Source organism: Nerophis ophidion, linkage group LG02, assembly GCF_033978795.1.
Source record: "Nerophis ophidion isolate RoL-2023_Sa linkage group LG02, RoL_Noph_v1.0, whole genome shotgun sequence".
Lineage (NCBI taxonomy): Eukaryota > Metazoa > Chordata > Actinopteri > Syngnathiformes > Syngnathidae > Nerophis > Nerophis ophidion.
In genome coordinates, this window is record NC_084612.1 from 20,638,414 (window position 1) to 20,660,724 (window position 22,311).

The window sequence follows — 22,311 nt, forward strand, 5'->3', positions numbered from 1 at the left end:
CGTCCTCATCGCAGTGTACATTACCTTTTGCATTATTTTAATTTATATCATTACGTGTTGTCTACCTTGTACTATTTTTTTTATGTCATTGCTTGTAATAAATGAATAAATGAAAATGAAAAATTTGTTTACCATCAACAAGCTTTAGGAAAATTTTGAAAAAGTTGGCCAGCTACCAACTTTTGCTGAGATTTACAATTTCCCCACATTTATTCATTTTCTCACTTTTGCCACAGCATTAGCACGTTCACAGGATGTAGAAAATATATATATATTTTTATGTTGCCTATCATTCACAATTTTCATGTAAGACAGGAACACAGATGGCTTTCTTTTTTTTTGGATTGTAAGTCTTAAATAAATGCTAGCAAAATCCTAACTATTTTAATTCTAAAAATGAAGTCAATAGGAGCACCATTTTGCCACCAGAATACGAATTTTGATCAATATAAGAAGTCTTTTTTTTTTTTCATCCCTTCGAAATATGCTGTGAAAATGCATATCCTCTGAAAATATGCCTTATAATAACCACAAACTGGAGGATACATTTTTGAATAAAGATGACATTCAAACAAATATTTAAAAAGGTTTTACAGAATAAAAAATGAACATGACACCAGGAATGCAATTGATGCATGTGTTTGGATTTGGACGACTGATTTCAACACATTAGAATAAGACACATCAGAGAGTTATTTGCATCCTTTATATTCAATACAAATAGGCTGGGTAAATAAAACATCTTGAAATATTATTATTTGTATTAATGTATTGTAGGAATGTCAGCAAATAAGAGCTGTGGTCTGTTGTGAGAATGATCTTTCTGACCGTCTCTATAGGATGCACCGTTTTGTGGGCGGACTTATTTACGTGTCTCGTTTCCACTTTGAATGCATTTTCTTCCTCGTCAGTCATGCTGTAGTTTTTTAGTGTTTCCATATGGAGTCTACTAGCAGATAGAATTTTGACCTATGAGCTACTTTAAAAAAGGCAACAGCAAGGGATGCATGTGCATGTACGGACCAGTCTACCCCACAACAAGAGGAGCTTACTACAATTTGGCGCAAAAGCATATCTGCTGCTGTCACAATCGTGAAAAATGTCCCAATTCGGGGAAATATTCAAACTACTTGTTTAGAGGAAGTATAAACAAAGGCAAGATTGTTTTATAAATATGTTTGCCAAGCTTCAATGGATTGATTTGTAATTTTCGGGACTTATGCCAATCCATAATAAACAAAAACGGCTACCAAAAGGGAAGAAAATGTTATGATCCGCTGCCCGGATCATAATCTGTTTACGTTTTTCAAGTCACATGTGTTTTCAGCACCTTTTGAGTTTGTGTGTTTTCTGTTGCCATGACGGCAGATTACACTCACCAGCCTCTGGTGAGTGTTCAGGACACTCACCTGTTGCCCGGGCACTAATCAGAGAGCTTTTTAGTCTCACTCGGTCTGGCTTCCTAATATGCTTTATGCAACATTTGACAACAGTTTTGGATTCCTGCTCTTTATCTGCTAGCTTCAACGCTAGAACCTTTTACTTGCTAGTTCCCACGCTAGCCCCTTTAGTCTTGCCCTCAATGCTATGAGCACGTTTTTCTTTGTTGCCGTCTCTAAAATAAATCATTTTCTACCTGCACGCTGTGTCTGAAGTCTGTTTGCATCCTGGGAGAACGAACCCTGCATCATCATGCGACCCGGTCGTAACAGTAAAGTTGGTTTTGCACAAGAAGTCCTCTTTAAGACACACAAAAAAATGCAGTTTTTTTGCCGTAATGGAAGATGATTATTATTAATTTAGGGAAGCGGCTCCACACTGTGTATGGACAAGTGGCTAGCTTGTCAGTCGGACAACTAAAAATCAGCCAGAGGGGATCTGCGTTAGTAATGAGCAATAAAAGTCATAAAGGCAATGGCGATCATATACTTTTTCACAAAAATCCTTTTTGGTGTTTATCTGTGGAGGGTTTTTTTTTGCCCATTTTTTAAGTCCACGGTTAATTAAGGGGTGTCCTTCCTAACAATCTGGGGGACCCTGACAGGTGTTCAACATGTTGAAAAGGTGAGAATGACTTACCGTGCACAACGCCATCTTTTCCACGCATCTCCTCCATTGGACCAAAGAGCCTCCGGCCTTGTGTCTCACTCCTTGTTGCCTTTCATTACCGCCGATGTGTTCTATCAGGATGCAATCAAGACAACACAGTAGACGGTAGACACTAACACTAAAAAAACAAAACAAAAACAAACAAAAACAAGCCAGCGGAAAAAACAAGACTAATATTGAGCTTTACTGTATGTGATGTATACGCACTTACCTCACACCTTCCTGTTCTGTCTAACCCTGTAGACCAGGGGTCGGGAACCTTTTTGGCTGAGAGAGCCAAGAATCCACATATTTTAAAATGTATTTCCGTAAGAGCCATATAATATTTTTTTCAACAATGAGCACAAATAAATGCATGCATTTTAAGTAAGACCAACATTTCTAGAGTATAAAAGGTCTCTTATTCTTTGTAATAACATTGTTATTCTGAAGCTAACTGTGGAGGGGGCGTGGCCTAGGGGTGTGCAGCGAAGTGGGGTGTTGCCAGGATCGGCCTCGAAATCAGCGACAGGTGCGTAGATGGCCCATTTGGCCCCTGTTATCTAATCACCTGTCGCTTTGTTTATAAGCAGCAGCCAGGAGGAGAGACGGGGTTGGGGTTGGGGCTGGAGCCAGAGCGTGAGCGAGAACAAAAGAGGAAAAGACAATTGCTGGAAAGAAACTGAGAGACTTATTGAAAAATACAACAATATTATAACCCTGAAACAGGCTCTCATGTCGGTGCTTGGTGGTCTGAAAAACCCCTAGGAGGGCAAGCCCTACACTAACCAATAATAGATAAATAACTTCTTACCATTAACGCAACTTCTTGAACTGATGCGGTAGAAACGGATGGATGGATTAAAAATGCATGAGAATGTTTTATATTTTGAACTTTTTTTTTAACACTGTGATTTCATGTGGAATTATTCATTACTTATCGTGTTATGCAATGTCAGCTCAAATTTATCCAAGAGCCAGATGCAGTCATCAAAAGAGCCACATCTGGATCTAGAGCCATAGGTTCCCTACCCCTGCTGTAGACTGTATTTCCTTAATTGGACAGGTTGTCTTAAAAACAAATTTACCAATAATGTCCCAAAGTTCCATTCCAAAACTACAAATTAACAATAATTGATATAAGTCCTCTGATTTTAAAGATGTACTTCAAAGACGCTCGTCAAAGATCCTCTCATTAATAAGTCATATTGACATATTGCCAAAATGCTAATCAAAGATTCTCTCTAAAAGTATTCTGATTTTAGGAACCTTAAAACATGTCAATTTTAAAGACCTACTGCAAAGACACTGGTAAAACGCTAGACAAAGATCCTTTAAATAAGTAGTCAGATTTTTCGTACCTACTGCAAAAAAAAACTACTCAAAAATCCATCCATCATCCTCCACTTATCCGAGGTCGGGTCGCGGGGGCAACAGCCTAAGCAGGGAAACCCAGACTTCCCTCTCCCCAGCCACTTCGTCTAGCTCTTCCCGGGGGATCCCGAGGCGTTCCCAGGCCAGCCGGGAGACATAGTCTTCCCAACGTGTCCTGGGTCTTCCCCGTGGCCTCCTACCGGTTGGACGTGCCCTAAACACCTCCCTAGGGAGGCGTTCGGGTGGCATCCTGACCAGATGCCCGAACCACCTCATCTGGCTCCTCTCGATGTGAAGGAGCAGCGGCTTTACTTTGAGTTCCTCGCGGATGGCAGAGCTTCTCACCCTATCTCTAAGGGAGAGCCCCGCCACACGCCGGAGGAAACTCATTTCGGCCGCTTGTACCCGTGATCTTATCCTTTCGGTCATGACCCACAGTTCATGATCATAGGTGAGGATGGGAAAGTAGATCGACCGGTAAATTGAGAGCTTTGCCTTCCGGCTCAGCTCCTTCTTCACCACAACGGATCGGCACAACGTCCGCATTACTGAAGACGCCGCACCGATCCGCCTGTCGATCTCACGATCCACTCTTCCCTCACTCGTGAACAAGACTCCTAGGTACTTGAACTCCTCCACTTGGGGCAGGGTCTCCTCCCCAACCCGGAGATGGCATTCCACCCTTTTCCGGGCGAGAACCATGGACTCGGACTTGGAGGTGCTGATTCTCATTCCGGTCGCTTCACACTCGGCTGCGAACCGATCCAGCGAGAGCTGAAGATCCCGGTCAGATGAAGCCATCAGGACTACATCATCTGCAAAAAGCAGAGACCTAATCCTGCGGTTACCAAACCGGAACCCCTCAACGCCTTGACTGCGCCTAGAAATTCTGTCCATAAAAGTTATGAACAGAATCGCTGACAAAGGACAGCCTTGGCGGAGTCCAACCCTCACTGGAAACGTGTCCGACTTACTGCCAGCAATGCGGACCAAGCTCTGACACTGATCATACAGGGAGCGGACCGCCACAATAAGACAGTCCGATACCCCATACTCTCTCAGCACTACCCACAGGACTTCCCGAGGGACACGGTCCAATGCCTTCTCCAAGTCCACAAAGCACATGTAGACTGGTTGGGCAAACTCCCATGCACCCTCAAGAACCCTGCCGAGAGTATAGAGCTGGTCCACAGTTCCACGACCAGGACGAAAACCAGACTCTTCCTCCTGAATCCGAGGTTCGACTATCCGGTGTAGCCTCCTCTCCAGTACACCTGAATAAACCTTACCGGGAAGGCTGAGGAGTGTGATCCCACGATAGTTGGAACACACCCTCCGGTTCCCCTTCTTAAAGAGAGGAACCACCACCCCGGTCTGCCAATCCAGAGGTACCGCCCCCGATGTCCACGCGATGCTGCAAAGTCTTGTCAACCAAGACAGCCCCACAGCATCCAGAGCCTTAAGGAACTCCGGGCGGATCTCGTCCACCCCTGGGGGCCTTGCCACCGAGGAGCTTTTTAACTACCTCAGCAACCTCAGCCCCAGAAATAGGAGAGTCCACCACAGATTCCCCAGGCACTGCTTCCTCATAGGAAGACGTGTTGGTGGGATTGAGGAGGTCTTCGAAGTATTCCTTCCACCTATCCTCAACATCCGCAGTTGAGGTCACTCAAAAATCCTTAATAAAAATCTACTGATTTTAAGGATCGACTGCAAAAACCCTCTATCAAGTCTTCTGCTTCAATGACTTACTGCAAAAACAGTAGTCAAAGATCCTCTATTAAAGTTTGTTTGATTTTAAGGGCCCTAAAACATGGCAATTTTAAGGACCTACAGCAAAGACGTTAGTCATACGCAAGTCATCCATCCATCCATCTATTTTCTACCGCTTGTCCCGTTCGGGGACAAGCGGATGCTGGAGCCTATCCCAACTGCATTAGGGCGGAAGGCAGGGTACAACCTGGACAAGTCGCCACCTCATCGCAGGGCCAACACAGATAGATAGACAACATTCACACTCACATTCACACACTAGGGCCAATTTAGTGTTGCCAATCAACCTATCCCCTGGTGCATGTCTTTGGAAATGGGAGGAAGCCGGAGTACCTGGAGGGAACCCACGCACTCAAAGATCCTCGTCCGCCCTGAGATTGGTTGGTCGTTAGTTCGAACTCCGGCCGAGTCATAACAAAGACAATAAAAATGTGACTCATTACCTCCGTGCTTGGCACTCAGCATCAAGGGTTGGAATTTGGGGGTTAAATCACCACCACCATCGGCCACCGCTTCTGCTCACTGCTGCCCTCACCTCCCAGGGGGTGATCAAGGGTGATGGTCCAATGCAGAGGACAAATTTCACCACACCTAGTGTGTGTGTGACCATCATTGGTACTTTAACTTTAAGTTTAAATAAGTCAACTAATTTTAAGGACATAACACAATCACTGGTCAAAAATTGTCTATCAAGTGTTATGATTTCAAGGACCTATTACAACAACAACAAAACATTAGTAAAATATCGTCTATAAAAGTCTATTGATATTAAGGACCTATCTACCATGAATTGATTAACGTGGACCCCGACTTAAACAAGTTAAAAAACATGCGGGTGTTACCATTTAGTGGTCAATTGTACGGAATATGTACTGTACTGTGCAATCTACTAATAAAAGTTTCAATCAATCAATCAATAAAACTCTAAACACACTAGTCAAAGATTCTCTAAATAATATTTAAAGTAATATTTTTCTATTTTGTTTCCATTTATACCCCCATTATTTACGTTTTACTTTTTAAATTTGATCTCAATTCTTTACACTGCTGCTGGAATTTTAATTTTCCTGAGGGAACTCTCCTGAAGGAATCAATAAAGTACTATCTATCTATCTATCTATCTATCTATCCATCTATCATCCATCCATCCATCCATCTATCTATCTATCTATCGATTTGAAGGACCTCCAACTTGCCCTGGGTGTACCCCGCCTACCGCCCGAGTACAGCTGAGATTTTAAGGACGTATAGCAAAAAATGTTATCAAAAATCCCATGTGAAAGTCTACTGATTTTGAGAACCTACCACAAAAACATGAGTCAAATATCCTCTAAGACAGTGGTTCTCTAATGGGGGTACGCGTACCCCTGGGGGTACTTGAAGGTATGCCAAGGGGTACGTGAGATTTTTTTTAAATATTCGAAAAATCCTTTATAAATATATTTATTGAATAATACTTCAACAAAATATGAATGTAAATTCATAAACTGTGAAAATAAATGCAACAATGCAATATTCAGTGTTGACAGCTAGATTTTTTGTGGACATGTTCCATAAATATTGATGTTAAAGATTTATTTTTTTGTGAAGAAATGTTTAGAATGACATTGATGAATCCAGATGGATTTCTATTACAATCCCCAATGAGGGCACTTTAAGTTGATGATTACTTCTATGTGTAGAAATCTTTATTTATAATTGAATCACATGTTTATTTTTCAACAAGTTCCGACTTATTTTTGTATCTTTTTTTTCTAATAGTTCAAGAAAGACCTCTACAAATGAGCAATATTTTGCACTGTTATACAATTTAATGAATCAGAAATTGATGACATAGTGCTGTATTTTACTTCTTTATCTCTTTTTTTCAACCAAAAATGCTTTGCTCTGATTAGGGTGTACTTGAATTAAAAAAATGTTCACAGGGGGTACATCACTGAAAAAAGGTTGAGAACCACTGCTCTAAGTGACGGGATCGCGTGGCTGTTTTTTTAAAACCTCCCAAGTTTGGAACTGAATTTTGCTGCCAGATGAATTGAACTGGTCTGTTGCAAGGTCAAAGTGAAGCCGTATGAAAGGAATAACGCAAATTGCTCTCGTATAAACGACAACAACTTTAGATTTAAGCTGACAGGACTCAGAGCAAACATCCAACTTGCCAACTTCCTGCAGTTACACACCAGTTTGTGTTGAAAGGGGCATCACACTTGATTTACTGGTGCTGCTGAAAATCGTCCAACTCCGGCGTTGGAAGTTGTCTTTTGATCAGGTCCACTTTTCCTGTTTTTTTCTTTTTTCTTTTTCCGCCCTCTTCCCACCACTGCATAAATTAATGCAGCCCAACCCGCCAAGACTCATTGCTGCTGTCAGAAGACTCTTTGGTTTAAATCCTCCATTAGCCAACACAGGCGCATATAAACATATTGGTTAAGTAGATGAGCATGCCTTTATAGCCGCTCCCTCTGCGAGCAGTAAACACAAGCTGACATCTCTATAATGAATTGACCAGGATGCAGCAGATGGCCCACAGCCACACACACACACACACACACACACACACACACACACACACACACACACACACACACACACACATGCATGCATGCAAGGAAACGCTTGAAAAATGCACTTCTTCTTATAATGCAAAATTAGCTGTAATATCCCCCTGCAGAGAAAATACCAAACTAGAACTGCATGGTCGTGGACTACCACGATTGATACAACTCCACATTTTCCAATGTCCTGTGATGAGGTGGCGACTTGTCCAGGGTGTACCCCGCCTTCCGCCCGATTGTAGCTGAGATAGGCACCAGCGCCCCCCGCGGCCCCAAAGGTAATAAGCGGTAGAAAATGGAGGGATGGATGGATTTTCCAATGTCGACAAAAGTGGTACAATTTGGAACTTGATCAAACAAAATGCGGGACAGGTCCCCTCAATGAGCATCTTAGATTTGAATCTGCTCACAGCTAACATGTTTATTTACCGAAATAAGAAAGAAGACCAGGCGTGATTGGAGCCCAAACGCCGATTGCACACGCTAAACAGAATCTGCTGACAAATAAATTGCGGGTCATTTACAAAGATAGAATAGAATAGAATAGAATGAACTTTATTGTCATTATATTTGCATATAACGAGATTAAGGACTCCAACTTAAGGTGAGGTAGTGGGAACAAATATGGGGTGAAATAAATGTAATAAGAGGTAAAAAGGAAAAACTAACAATTGAAATAAACAGACTACTATCTAATAAAAATAATAAGAAATCCTGTACAATATACAAAACACTATAGAAGTACAAAATACAAAATACTGTACAATATACAGAGCAAGACAGGATAGCATGTGATAACAAGTGGACCATGGAGAGACTCATTTCCTTAAGCATTCATTGCATCATATGGTCCAACCTGTGGCGTTTCGTTATGTTGTTGAACATGCAGCACACAAATATAATATGCGCCGTGTTTTCTGGGCTATATTGATGCATGACCTCGACAACAGCACGGTGAGACAGGGGTTAGTGCATGTGCCTCACAATACGAAGGTCCTGAGTAGTCCTCAGTTCAATCCCGGGCTTGGGATCTTTCTGTGGGGAGTTTGCATGTTCTCCCCGTGACTGTGTGGCTTCCTCCCTCCGCTGAAAAACATGCATCTGGGGATAGGTTGATTGGCAACACTAAATTGGCCCTAGTGTGTGAATGTGAGTGTGAATGTTGTCTGTCTATCTGTGTTGGCCCTGCGATGAGGTGGCGACTTGTCCAGGGTGCACCCCGCCTTCTGCCCGAATGCAGCTGAGATAACTCCAGCACCCCCCCCCCCCCCCCTCCCGCAACCCAAAAAAGGACAAGCAGTAGAAAATGGATGGATGGGTGGACCTCGACAACAGATTTCTTTTTTTAGCATGCTGAAGGGTGCTAGGTTGTGATGATGCATCTGGAATGATCAAGAAATGCAGGCAAGAATGCATGTGGGAATATTCTTTTTAGAGTTGAAAACAAATGCCAACTGACATCAAAGCTAATCATTCATTAAATTTTAATAAGTCCCTAAAATAATCCAACAGCTATAAAAATCCTAAATGATATTGCTGAATTGAAAACAATTTTATTACTTTCTTTTTTGACAGTCCACATATGTTGACACACATAGGACAAAGGACTATCTGTCAGTCGGTCTCAGCCATCTGTGCATGACTGTGCCAGTTCTTACTCGCATTTCTAATGTACTTAATATAGACGCAAATCAGCGACTTTTTTAACCTTGATGACTAACATTACGAGTGCTAAATGATTATATTTGCATCTTCTGCTCCCAATATTGTGGGCGTTATAATCATCAGCATATATTCCGCAAATTTATGAAGACAGACATGCTAATCAGATCAGGTTTGCATATGGTATCAAGTTTGCACATTTTGATACACGCAAACCTTTAGCACGGAGGTCCCCCAAGTACGGCCCTAGACAGCGTCCAGAATCTGGCCCGCGGGACATCCCAAGTAAAAAATCAATAAAATAAATGTGGCCCGTTTTGGTAGATCAGGCCCTTAAAGGCCTACTGAAACCCACTAGTACCCACCACGCAGTCTGATAGTTTATAAATCAATGATGAAATATTAACATTGCAACACAAGCCAATACGGCCTTTTTAGTTTACTAAATTGCAATTTTAAATTTCCCGGGGGTTTTTTCTTGAAAACATTGCGTAATGATGACGTGTAAGCTTGACGTCACGGACTGTAATGAATATGAGAGATGCGCACACACACAGCTAAAACTCGTCTGCTTTAACTGCATAATTACACAGTATTTTGGAGATCTGTGTTGCTGAATCTTTTGCAATTTGTTCAATTGATATTGGAGAAGTCAAAGTAGAAAGATGGAGTTGGGAAGCTTCAGCCTTTTGCCACACAAAAACACGGTGATTCCTTGTTTAAAATTCCCGGAGGTGAAACTTTACTATGGATCACAGCGGACATGGATCCCGACTGAATGTCAACCAGCAGGTTTCGGTGAGAAAATTGTGGTTAAAAAGTCGCTTCCTACAGGATATCAGCTGAGCTTGTGCCGCCCATAAAGCTGCCGTCGACTTCCCTGAGACACTGCGCGTCAACACTTCCGACTATCAGGTACTGTTAAACTCACTAAAACACTAGCAACACAATAGAAAGATAAGGGATTTCCCAGAATTATCCTAGTAAATGTCTCTAAAAACATCTGAATCCGTCTCAATGCAATCGCGTTTTTTTTTTTCTTCTAATCTGTCGCTATCAATATCCTCAAGCACAAATCTTTCATTCTCGCTCAAATTAATGGGGAAATTGTCGTTTTCTCGGTCCGAATAACTGTTTTTGTTGGAGGCTCCCATTAAAAACAATGTGAGGATGTGAGGAGCCATCAACATGTGACGTCATCGTCTGCGACTTCAGGTAGAGGCAGGGCTTTTCTCTTAGCACCGAAAGTTGCGAACTTTGTCGTGGATGTTCTCTTCTAAATCTTTTCAGCAAAAATATGGCAATATTGCGAAATGATCAAGTATGACACATAGAATGGACCTGCTATCCCCGTTTAAATAAGAAAGTCTCATTTCAGTAGGCCTTTAATGTTATTGTTCTAATAATTTAAAGGGCATAAGAAAGTGTTAAAAAAAACTGCTCATTTTGTTTCAAAAAGATGCTTGATGTTGACTATTAAGATACTTGTATGCAGCTGTTGCTATTTGTGGAGCAATTAAACAAAAAAAGAAATCAAGAGGTTACCTACAGCCACAGCAAATATTAGATTTTTTTTTTTACCCAGAGGTTACTGGTCATTGGCAGTAATACACTTTTATAAACTTAGTGGCTATTTGAGTCCTAAATTTAAGCATTTAACAATTTTTGTTGTTATTTTTTTAACAGTGGTACCAACCACCAATGGTAAATGGTAAATGTGTTATACTTGTATAGTGCTTTTCTACCTTCAAGGTGCTGAAAGCGCTTTAACACTACTTCCACATTCTTCCATTCACACACACATTCACACACTGATGGAGGGAGCTGCCATGCAAGGCGCTAACCACGACCCATCAGGAGCAAGGGTGAAGTGTCTTGCTCAAAAACACAACGGATGTGACTAGGTTGGTAGAAGGTGGGGATCGAACCAGGAACCCTCAGGTTGCTGGCACGGCCGCACTCCCAACCACGTCGCCCCCCAAATTTTTTTTTTTTTTTCAAATTCAAGACAAAGTTATGTTTTTTGTTTTTTTATTGGTGCACAAAATTAACCGTGCATGAACATCACCTTGTTCAAAGAAAAAAACCAACACAATGCATGAACTCACGAAAAAATTACACACCTGCAAATCAGATGGAAAATTATCCATAATATGCAGATTGGGAGAAGTTTTTATTTACACAATGGGTGTGTCTTGACTTCCGCGGGGAAGGCTCCACCGAACCCCTGAGGCCGACTCACCGAACCCTATGGGTTCGATCGAACCCAGGTTAAGAACCACTGGAATACGCAGTCACTGGAATAAGCAGTCACCCTATTAATGGCGATAACTTAAAAAAAACGTGTACGTTTTTGAAAATTACTTGACAAAAAGTCATTAAATTCCTTTTATGTATCGGCAATGTGTGTAACTTGTAATGTAGATCAAAACGCCGTTTGTACGTCGTGTGTATGTTTTAGCGCCACACTGACCTAAAGAACAAAATAGTTCAAATCCATGTTTCTTACTAATGTAATCCTATTACAACAGAGCTTTGAAATATTGAAATATGAACAAATCTGAGGACCACTAGTGTCCCATTAAACCAAGATTTTAACGTACACTACATTGTCAGAAGTATTTCACCACCCATCCAAATGATGAGAATCAGGTGTCCTAATCACTTGGCCCGGCCACAGGTGTATAAAATCAACCACTTAGGCATGGAAACTGTTTTTGCAAACATTTGTGAAAGAATGGACAGCTCTCAGGAGCTCAGTGAGTTCCAGCGAGGATCGGTCATAGGATGCCACCTGTGCAAGAAATCCAGTCGTGAAATTTCCTTGCTCCTAAATATTCCAAAGTCAACTGTCAGCTTTATTACAAGAACATGGAAGCAGATGCTGAAGCGTGTCGTGCAAAGAGATCGCCAACCTTCTGCACAGTCAGTTGCTACAGAGCACCAAACTTCATGCAACTTTCCAATTAGCCCACGTACAGTAAGCAGAGAGCTTCATGGAATGGGTTCCCATGGCCGAGCAGCTGCATCTAAGCCATACATCACCAAGTCCAATGCAAAGCGTGGGATGCAGTGGTGTAAAGCAGTGGTCCCCAACCTTTTTGTAGCTGCGGACCGGTCAACACTTGATAATTTGTCCCACGGCCCCGGAGGGGGGGGGTTGGGGGAATTATTTTTATTTTTTTTCTTTGTCATGAAAAAGGGAGGGTTTTTGGGTTGGTGCACTAATTGTAAGGGTATTTTGTTTTTTTATGTTGATTTAATAAAAATAAAAAATGTTTTTTAAATAAAATTTATTTTTAAATTAATAAAACAATTCTTCTGCAGCCCGGTACCAATCGAGCGGCACGGTACCGGGCCACGGCCCCGTGGTTGGGGACCACTGGTGTAAAGCACGTCGCCACTGGACTCTGGAGCAGTGGAAACACCTTCTCTGGAGTGATGAATTACGCTTTTCCATCTGGCAACCTGATGGGCGAGTCTAGTTTTGAACGGTATATTTCGGACTGCATTGTGCCGAGTGTGAAATTTGGTGGAGGAGGAACTATGGTGTGGGGTTGTCTTTCAGGAGTTGGACTTGGCAACATAGTTCCAGTGAAATGAACTTTAAATGCTCCAAGCTACCAAAACATTTTGGACAATTTCATGCTCCCAACCTTGTGGGAACAGTTTGGAGCGGGCCCCTTCCTCTTCCAACATGACTTAAAAGCAAGGTCCGTAAAGTCTGGTGTGGATGAACTTGCCTGGCCTACACAGAGTCCTGACCTGAACACGATAGAACACCTTTGGGATGAATTAGGACGGAGACTGAGAGCCAGGCCTTCTCGACCAACATCAGTGTGTGACCTCAACAATGCGCTTTTGAAAGAATGGTTGAAAATTCCTATGAACACACTTCACAAGCTTGTGGACAGCCTTCCCAGAAGAGTTGAAGCTGTAATAGCTGCAAAAGGTGGACCGACATCATATTGAACCCTGTGGGTTAGGAATGGGATGGCACTTCAAGTTCATATGTGAGTCAAGGCAGGTGGGCAAATACTTTTGGCAATATATAATGCTTTAAGTAATTCAAACATGACTGTTGCCTTTGTTCTATGCACAAAATATCTCGGCGGCAGCATGCATTAATAATTACTCCCAGAGACAATTTGTCTAATCTGGATTTATTTTCAGTAAAAGGAAAAAAAAAAGCAAAATGAAAGGAAAATTCATAACCATGACAACAAAAATATACCAAATTTGTATGTGTTCTTATTCCCTTGGTAATAAGTATAACGTAACACAACAGAATAACATAGCGCTACACTTAAGTGTAAGTCAACCGGAAAAGGCAAAACAAAGGTTAAATAAATGATTTACCATTAAGATCTTGTTTAATCAATCTACAATTAACATATAGAAATACTTATATTTTGTTCAGGAGAATTTATTATTTATTCACTGCTCATGTCATTTTAGAGAGGATAAGCAGCCACGAGGGCGAGTAACACAGGAGGAAACAAGCAATCAGAACAGAACAGGTGTCATCGTCATGATTACCTTGGAATCAAAACATTGGCAAATGTCAAGGATCGATTAAGTACCTGAAGGAGGAAGAAAAGGAAAGCCAAGATTGCATCTAGTGATGGATATCACCTTTAAAAATATGGATAACTTAAGTTGAAAAATGAATGCAACCCCCCACCAACTGCTGAGTGCAAACATCTCAGCTTGAGTCCATGTCGCGGCAATGTGTGTATTTACAGAAGTATCCATACGCTGTGTGATGTGTACAATGCAGAATGTCGTCAAACAAAAAAAAACACAACAAAACAGTCCACATGCGTAAACATAGGGAGGAAAAGTGACAAGGAGGGAAAATGCAAAACTGGATGTATCATCGCTGTCCAATTAGAAACATGCATCATCTCATAGTTTTATTTTTGGGGTTTTTGATTATTTATTTTTTTAATACACAAACATTGGAAGATACAGTGGAACCTTGCATATTCGGGATCCAGCATTTTTATCCCCACAGATTTGTCTTTTGGTTTGAAAAAAAAAAAAAAAAAGGAGTTTTACAGAAGACATCTGATTCACTCTAAGTTGGCAGTAAATTATAATTATGTGATAATTACACATACATGGCGGCTGTAACAATGTCAGTGGAAGATGGCGGCGTCTTCTATGGCTTCAGAAGCACAAGCTTCAATAGTCAACTTTTTTAATGTTTCTTTAAATACTGCTACAAGGGGAACTTAGGTTAAAATATGACAAAAATTCTGACTGAAATTAAATATAGTACCATTGTGAGTCACTTTAGAGCAGGCCTGGACAATTATTTTGACTCAAGGGCCACATTTAGAGAAAAAAATGCGTCTGGGGAACAGTATATCTATTTTTAGAAACACGAATACAAAACCTCACAATAATGTCTGATCGATTGCCAAAAACGTTATGACTGACCACCTTTAAAAATGTAATGGAATTTGAAATGTTTCTATGAAAGATAAAACACTAAATATTGACAACATATGAACGTCCCACCCTCTTCTCATCGACGTATTTTACCATCCAGTGAAACGCGACAAAAATACGAATGCGAAGGGTACAAAATAAACCCACTTACAATCTGATATATCACTAAGCTTTAGAAATTTGTTGTGAAAATCTCCTTCCGCGTCCGTGGAAACGCTTCCCACCCACACTGCTTAGTGCTTCGTCTGGGCTGCTGTGACGTAGATGACCATAGTAACCAATTAGATAACCATAGTAACTAATTAGATGACCATAGTATCTGGTATATCATCCAAAAACGCAGATTCCAACCATTGATAATATTTTGTATATTTCAAGATTAACGGTCATTAGAAAACATCACTGCACATCATAATGGCAGCTACACTTTCCATCTTAAAGATCTAATAACAATTTGGGGGGAATGTCCGGCGGGCCTGATTGAAAAGCTTAACCGGCCGCATGTGGCCCCCAGGCCTTAATTTGCCCAGGTCTGCTTTAGAGGGAGCTGGAGAAGGTAGGTTGTAGCTCCTGCCTGGCGATAGGGCTACAGGCTAGACCCAAACACCAATTCCATCTGGCAATATCGATCATCTTTTATTATCATTAAATAGTAAAGAGTATCTATACTCTTTGTGAGGCATATTTAAAGTCTGGATTGTGCTTCCGTGCATTTAGTTATCTAGCTTCTTTTGTCACCAGGGAACAATGGTAATTGAAGAAACGGCAACGGTTTTGAAGCTAAAACTAATAACAGGGTTTCTGCAGGTATCAACAATCTACTTTAATATGTTTTATTGCTATTTATATCAATTTCAATTGCCACTATGTCCGACTGCAGATCGTTATTATAGAGTCAAAAGCTTACAATTGTCTGTAAAGACAAAATTGTAAGCATTTGACTGTCATGCTGAAAAGTGGATTGACTGTTGCCAACTCCAGCACTAACGTAATCATTATATATAATAACAGTGCAAGTAACCCTTTTGAACGCAATAAACTTACTTTTTATGTAGTTGGAACGTAAATAACTTAGTTATCCTAAATAAGTAAACAAAATAAAATAAAATGAGCTCTAAATGTTAGCAAAAATGTGCATTTCAATAAACATTGAACATCTTGAAGTGTAGCTTGTTTCCCAACTGGGTGGTTTGTTTTGTTGTCTTTTTTGATTTGTAACAGTATGACTTTTTTTATTGCCTCGAGACATCGTGTTTATTGTTTTTTGATGTTCCAAGACATTTATTTTTGCAAAATCAATTTATTGACTTCATGCATTTTGATGATCTGCGGAATCTCTAATGAATTACAACAGCCACTTTTACAAACTGTTGATCCAAAATCGGAGAATGTTAACAACAAGGTAACATGGGGTTCTGAGGGAGAGAAGCGAGCCGGCGTAGTTTAAATCAAGTGAAGTAAAGTGAAGTGAAATATATTTATATAGCGCTTTTCTCTGGTGACTCAAAGTGCTTTACATTGTGAAAACTAATATCTAAGTTACATTTTTAAACCAGTGTGGGTGAAACTGGGAGCAGGTGGATAAAGTGTCTTGCCCAAGGACACAACAGCTGAAGTGGGGATCGAACTTGGAACCCTCAAGTTGCTGGCACCGCCACTCTACCAACCGGGTTATACCACAGCTATATGATATAAATGTTCACGGTGGTCTGTAAATATAGGGGGTTTACTATATATTTTTAGTAGACAGCGATGATAATTTTAATGAAAAACATGTATGTCCTCATATTTTTATTTGTGTTTTGTGTCAATTCAAAAAAATCCAATGGTGATCCGTTCTTGTTTATCCTCAGTGAAAACTTCCTGGATGGAAAAAAATAATCAGAGGGCGGAAACTTCCAGATAGTACTTCCGAATCCTGAGGAGGATAATGAACAAGTTGGTGAAGATCATCACAGGTTAAGACACTGACTCCAAGTGGTATGTTTGTGTGTCTCGCTTCTGAATCTGGATGGGTATTATCTTGAGGTAACGAGGCTAAAAAAAACGATGCCCTCATCCTCCTTCTCTTCATCATCATTGTCATAAAGATTTTTTTTTTCTTTTTAACTTGAGGTATCATCTTTAACTGTCTTCCTGGACAAATATTTGTATAAATCTTGCACGTCCTCTCCATCCTTTCACTCATTTGTTAGTCCACTCACACGTGAGAAGTCTAAGGAAGTGCCAAAGTCCTTCTTGCTCTCTCCGAGTCTCTCGTTTGTGGCCTGGGGTATTCCAAAAGCGTGTTAGCAGCAGGGATACAATCAAGCCAACAGAAGCACAAAGATTCTGGGACAAAATGGAATTTAAAGAGAGCAGGCAGGCATCCTTTCAATGAAACGCTTTACAAAAGGAGGAAAGAAAACATCCCTGCTTGGGTTAATGTGTAGGGATTCTCTTGAGAGGCAGGGGGCGCTCAGGAGCATTCTTCGCCGATGCGCTGGCAGGAGCGGCCCACCTTGCGGTCCAGCTTGACCATTTTGAGGACGGCCTCCTGGCGCCCACGGCCCAGGTGATCAAACAGACAGTCGTGTTGCTCCGGGAGTCGATGAAGCATACAAAAGACATAACCTGGACATGGGGGGTGGATGGGGGGGGGGGGGGGGGGGGACAATATTTAGAACAGGGGCCTCAGACACGCGGCCCGCGTGATGTTATTTTGCGGCCCCCACATTAATATGAAAGTTTAATGTTATATGGGGGGAATCCATTTTTTTTTTTTTTTCTTTGTCATAAAAAAAGGATGTTTTTGTCCTGAAAAAGGGAGGTTTTTGTGTTTGGTGCACTAATTGTAAGTGTATATTGTGTTTTTTATGTTGATTTAATAAAAAATTTTTCTTTTTTTAAATAAAAATTAATAAAAAAATTCTTCTGCGGCCCGGTACCACTGATCCAAGCAACGTTATCATGGACGCCCCTGCTTATTTCAGCAAGGCAATGCCAAGCCACGTGTTGCAACAGTGTGGCTTCGTAGTAAAAGAGTTCAGGTACTTTCCTGGCCCGCCTGCAGTCCAGACCTGTCTCCCATGGAAAATGTGTGGCGCATTATGAAGCGTAAAATACGACACCGGAGACCCCGGACTGTTGAACGACTGAAGCTCTCCATAAAACAAGAATGGGAAAGAATTCCACTTTCAAAGCTTCAATAATTAGTTTCCTCAGTTCCCAAACGTTAATTGAGAGTTGTTAAAAGAAAAGGTGATGTAACACAGTGATGAACATGCCCTTTCCCAACTACTTTGGCACGTGTTGCAGCCATAAAATTCTAAGTTAATTATTATTGGCAAAAAAAAAAAAAGTTTATGAGTTTGGACATCAAATTTCTTGTCTTTGTAGTGCATTCAATTGAATATGGGTTGAAAATAATTTGCAAATCATTGTATTCCGTTTATATTTACATCTAACACAATTTCCCAACTCATATGGAAACGGAGTTTGTATTTAAAAAAAAAAAAATTAGGTTGTAATTGCTGCCAAAGGGGCATCCACAAAGTATTGAGCAAAAGCAGTGAATACTTAAATACATGTGATTTAAAAATTTAAATAAAGTTTCAAAAAAATTGTTTTTAATTTTGAGGACAAAAAATTATCAATTCCATTTTGGAATACAAAAAATAATCTATTCCATTTTGGAATAAGGCTGTAACATAACAAAATGTGGAAAGAGTGAAGCGCTGTGGATACTTTCCAGATGCATTGTAACTGACACCATTATATAAATGACACTTGAGTATACATTAGAGTAGGGATGTCCCCATCAATATGTTTAGTCTCAGATATTAATTAGATTTGTTTGGTCTCAGATCCGAACCAATTTTGAGTCCCAATCTTGATACTTTGACTGACTTTTGAATATATTACAGAACTAAACATGTTTTGTAGGAACTAACTAAGGTAAACACTAACATTTTTATAAAGCTCATCTTATTTAATGTAAAATATGCTAATAATATAATGTTTTACTTCAACCAAGTATTTAAAACGGTTGCCAAGCCATTTCTAGGAATTTTGTTTGAACTTTGTCTGTTGACAAATGTCAACAGTCAGTGGTCAGTGAGAGTTTTCAGAAAAAAGTTCAAAAGTCTGTGATAATGGCAACATGGGGAAAAAAAAGAAAGAAAACAAAAAAAAAGCTAAATCTGTACTTGTTTATTTAGGCGAGCTATTTTGCAAAAGGACTCTGGAAAATAATTAGGATACAGTACAAAACATTGAGGAACTTATGACAATGATGCAACAATGTTATCCTATAAATTAAGATAGATAGATGGATGGATGGATGGATGGATGGATGGCTGGATAGATAGATAGTACTTTATTGATTTGTAGAAATTATAGAAGATCTGTAATAAGGGATTGTTGTGCTGACCACAAGTGAGTCATTTGTTCCTTTTAAAATGAAAATAATTTGAAAATATTGAAAAATAGTATGTGTCTAATTTTAATTTAGGTACTCGAGCCAAAAGCTTTTTTAAAAATTATTTATTTCTGTTAGTTGGCTATAAGAATTTTCTGAACTAAATTGAATACATTAAATTCCACTTCCCGTAAATTTCAATTCGATTCCGATTCTTAAAATTAATTCAATTGACATTTCAAATTCTGAATGTTGCACTAGCCTGTTACTACCAGAAGCTGCCATGGTGTGTTTTATCCCCACATCTTATTTCACAACGTGAAGCAGCCAGCAGAACCGTCAGTAAAGTCATTAGCTCAATGATCAGAAATCACCGTAATTGCATCTTTTCCAAGGAAACATGAGACTATTAGGGATGGATGCCCTATGCAAAATAAAAGTGCCTGGTGCCAAAAAATAATAAATAGCAAGTCAATTTCCAATTTAAGAATGACTCCGGGGTGTTTAAGCTGATGGTCTTTAAAGCAGTGAAAAGTCGGGTGACTTTTTAAGTACTTTAATTTGTATGCAAGCAGTTGATTAGCTAGCACAGTATTGGTTTAAAGTGCATTAGTATTCCTGGTAATTGGCTTATGTTTTATGTGCAAAGTAAAACATTAAGGCAGTCTACAGCATCCCCCCTGGGGGCTGCGAAAAGCAATTTGACCATTGATCATTTTTTTCCGTCAACTAATTATATGACTCTGTTCCTGTCAAAAGGGTATCAAAATTGTTGTTGTTGTGGTTCCAATATGGAAATATGCCCTTTTTAGACATTGTTTGTATTGTACTGAAGGTGTGTTTTATGCAGGTGTGTCATCGTACCACAGCGACAGGAGCCCAGTTCTTGTTGTACCAGCTCCAGTTTGGTTTGGCAGCGGTGGCAACGTTTGCGGCTCCGCTGTTTGGAGCTGCCACGAGACAACGATGCCAAGGATGACGATGACGACGCGGAACAAGAAGATGACGACGACAATGATGATGAAGATGACTCCTCGGCCCCCGGCACTTCAGCCAATCTTGCTCGCTTCTCGGGGGAACTGTCACTTTCTGACTCAGAGGCTGCAGACACAAAAACAAAACGCAATCAAGTAAAACTGAAAACAATGTGCAATGTTTTTTTTCAACCTTTAGGGCTCTCTTCAAGTTTGGTCCCAGGGACCAGTAAGAGTCTCAATCATAAAAATGTTACAAACATAGAAATTTAACACTTAGATCTCTAGATCAGGGGTGGCCAAACTTTTTGACTGGGAGGCCGCATTGGGCTTAAAAATATTTGGCCAGGGGCCAAAAGCGGACTGCATGCAAAGTAACACATACTGTATGTATATATATACATATATATACATAAATAATAGATATAAATGGGTTGTACTTGTATAGCGCTTTTCTACCTTCGAGGTACTCAAAGCGCTTTGACAATACTTCCACATTTACCCATTCACACACACATTCACACACTGATGGAGGGAGCTGCCATGCAAGGCGCCAACCAGCACCCATCAGGAGCAAGGGTGAAGTGTCTTGCTCAGGACACAACGGACGTGACGAGGTTGGTTCTAGGTGGGATTTGAACCAGTGACCCTCGGGTTGCGCACGGCCACTCTCCCACATACATATATATATAAATATATACATATATATATATATATATATATATATATATATATACATATACATATATATATATATATATATATATATATATATATATATATACACACGCACACACATACACATAAATACATATATACACATAAATACATACATATATACACAGACACATATATATATATATACACACACACACACACATAAATACATACATACATATATACACATACATATATATATACATACATACATGTATATATATGTATATATATGTATGTAGGTCGGGTCGCGGGGCTAGCAGCCTAAGCAGGGAAGCCCAGACTTCTCTCTCCCCAGCCACTTCTTCTAGCTCTTCCCGGGGGATCCCGAAAGGTTCCCAGGCCAGCCGGGAAACATAGTCTTCCCAAAGTGTCCTGGGTCTTCCCCGTGGCCTCCTACCGGTTGGACGTGCCCTAAACACCTCCCTCGGGAGGCGTTCGGGTGGCATCCTGACCAGATGCCCGAAACACCTTATCTGGCTCCTCTCGATGTGGAGGAGCAGCGGCTTTACTTTGAGTTCTTCCCGGATGACAGAGCTTCTCACCCTATCTCTAAGGGAAAGCCCCGCCACACGGCGGAAGAAACTCATTTCGGCCGCTTGTACCCGTGATCTTATCCTTTCGGTCATGACCCAAAGCTCATGACCATAGGTAAGGATGGGAACGTAGATCGACCGGTAAATTGAGAGCTTTCCCTTCCGGCTCAGCTCCTTCACCACAACGGATCGGTACAACGTCCGCATTACTGAAGACGCCGCACCGATCCGCCTGTCGATCTCACGATCCACTCTTCCCCTACTCGTGAACAAGACTCCTAGGTACTTGAACTCCTCCACTTGGGGCAGGGTCTCCTCCCCAATCCGGAGATGGCACTTCACCCTTTTCCGGGAGAGAACCATAGACTCAGATTTGGAGGTGCTGATTCTCATTCCGGCCATCTGGACCACATCATCTGCAAAAAGCAGAGAACTACTCCCGCGGCCACCAAACCAGAACCCCTCAACGCCTTGACTGCGCCTAGAAATTCTGTCCATAAAAGTTATGAACAGAATCGGTGACGAAGGGCAGCCCTGGCGGAGTCCAACCCTCACTGGAAACGTGTCCGACTTACTGCCGGCAATGCGGACCAAGCTCTGACACCGATCGTACAGGGAGCGAACAGCCACAATCATACAGTCCGACACCCCATAGTCTCTGAGCACTCCCCACAAGACTTCCCGAGGGACACGGTCAAATACCTTCTCCAAGTCCACAGAGCACATGTATACTGGTTGGGCAAACTCCCATGCACCCTCAAGAACCCTGCCGAGAG

At 40.9% G+C, this 22,311-nt stretch overlaps 1 protein-coding gene across 2 annotated transcripts in view; it reads right to left on the reverse strand.

Moving 5' to 3' along the window:
- Positions 1–13,599: 13,599 nt before the first annotated feature.
- Positions 13,600–22,311, reverse strand: part of LOC133537662 (AN1-type zinc finger protein 3-like) — a 46,488-nt gene continuing 37,776 nt past the window's right edge. For both annotated transcript variants that reach the window (XM_061878800.1, XM_061878799.1), the window contains 2 exons: positions 20,173–20,409; positions 13,600–17,522 (listed from right to left, as the gene is read on the reverse strand). In XM_061878800.1, the coding sequence (XP_061734784.1) occupies positions 17,368–17,522; positions 20,173–20,409 (392 nt within the window). In that variant the 3' untranslated portion in view covers positions 13,600–17,367. The remainder of the gene's footprint in view (positions 17,523–20,172; positions 20,410–22,311) is intronic.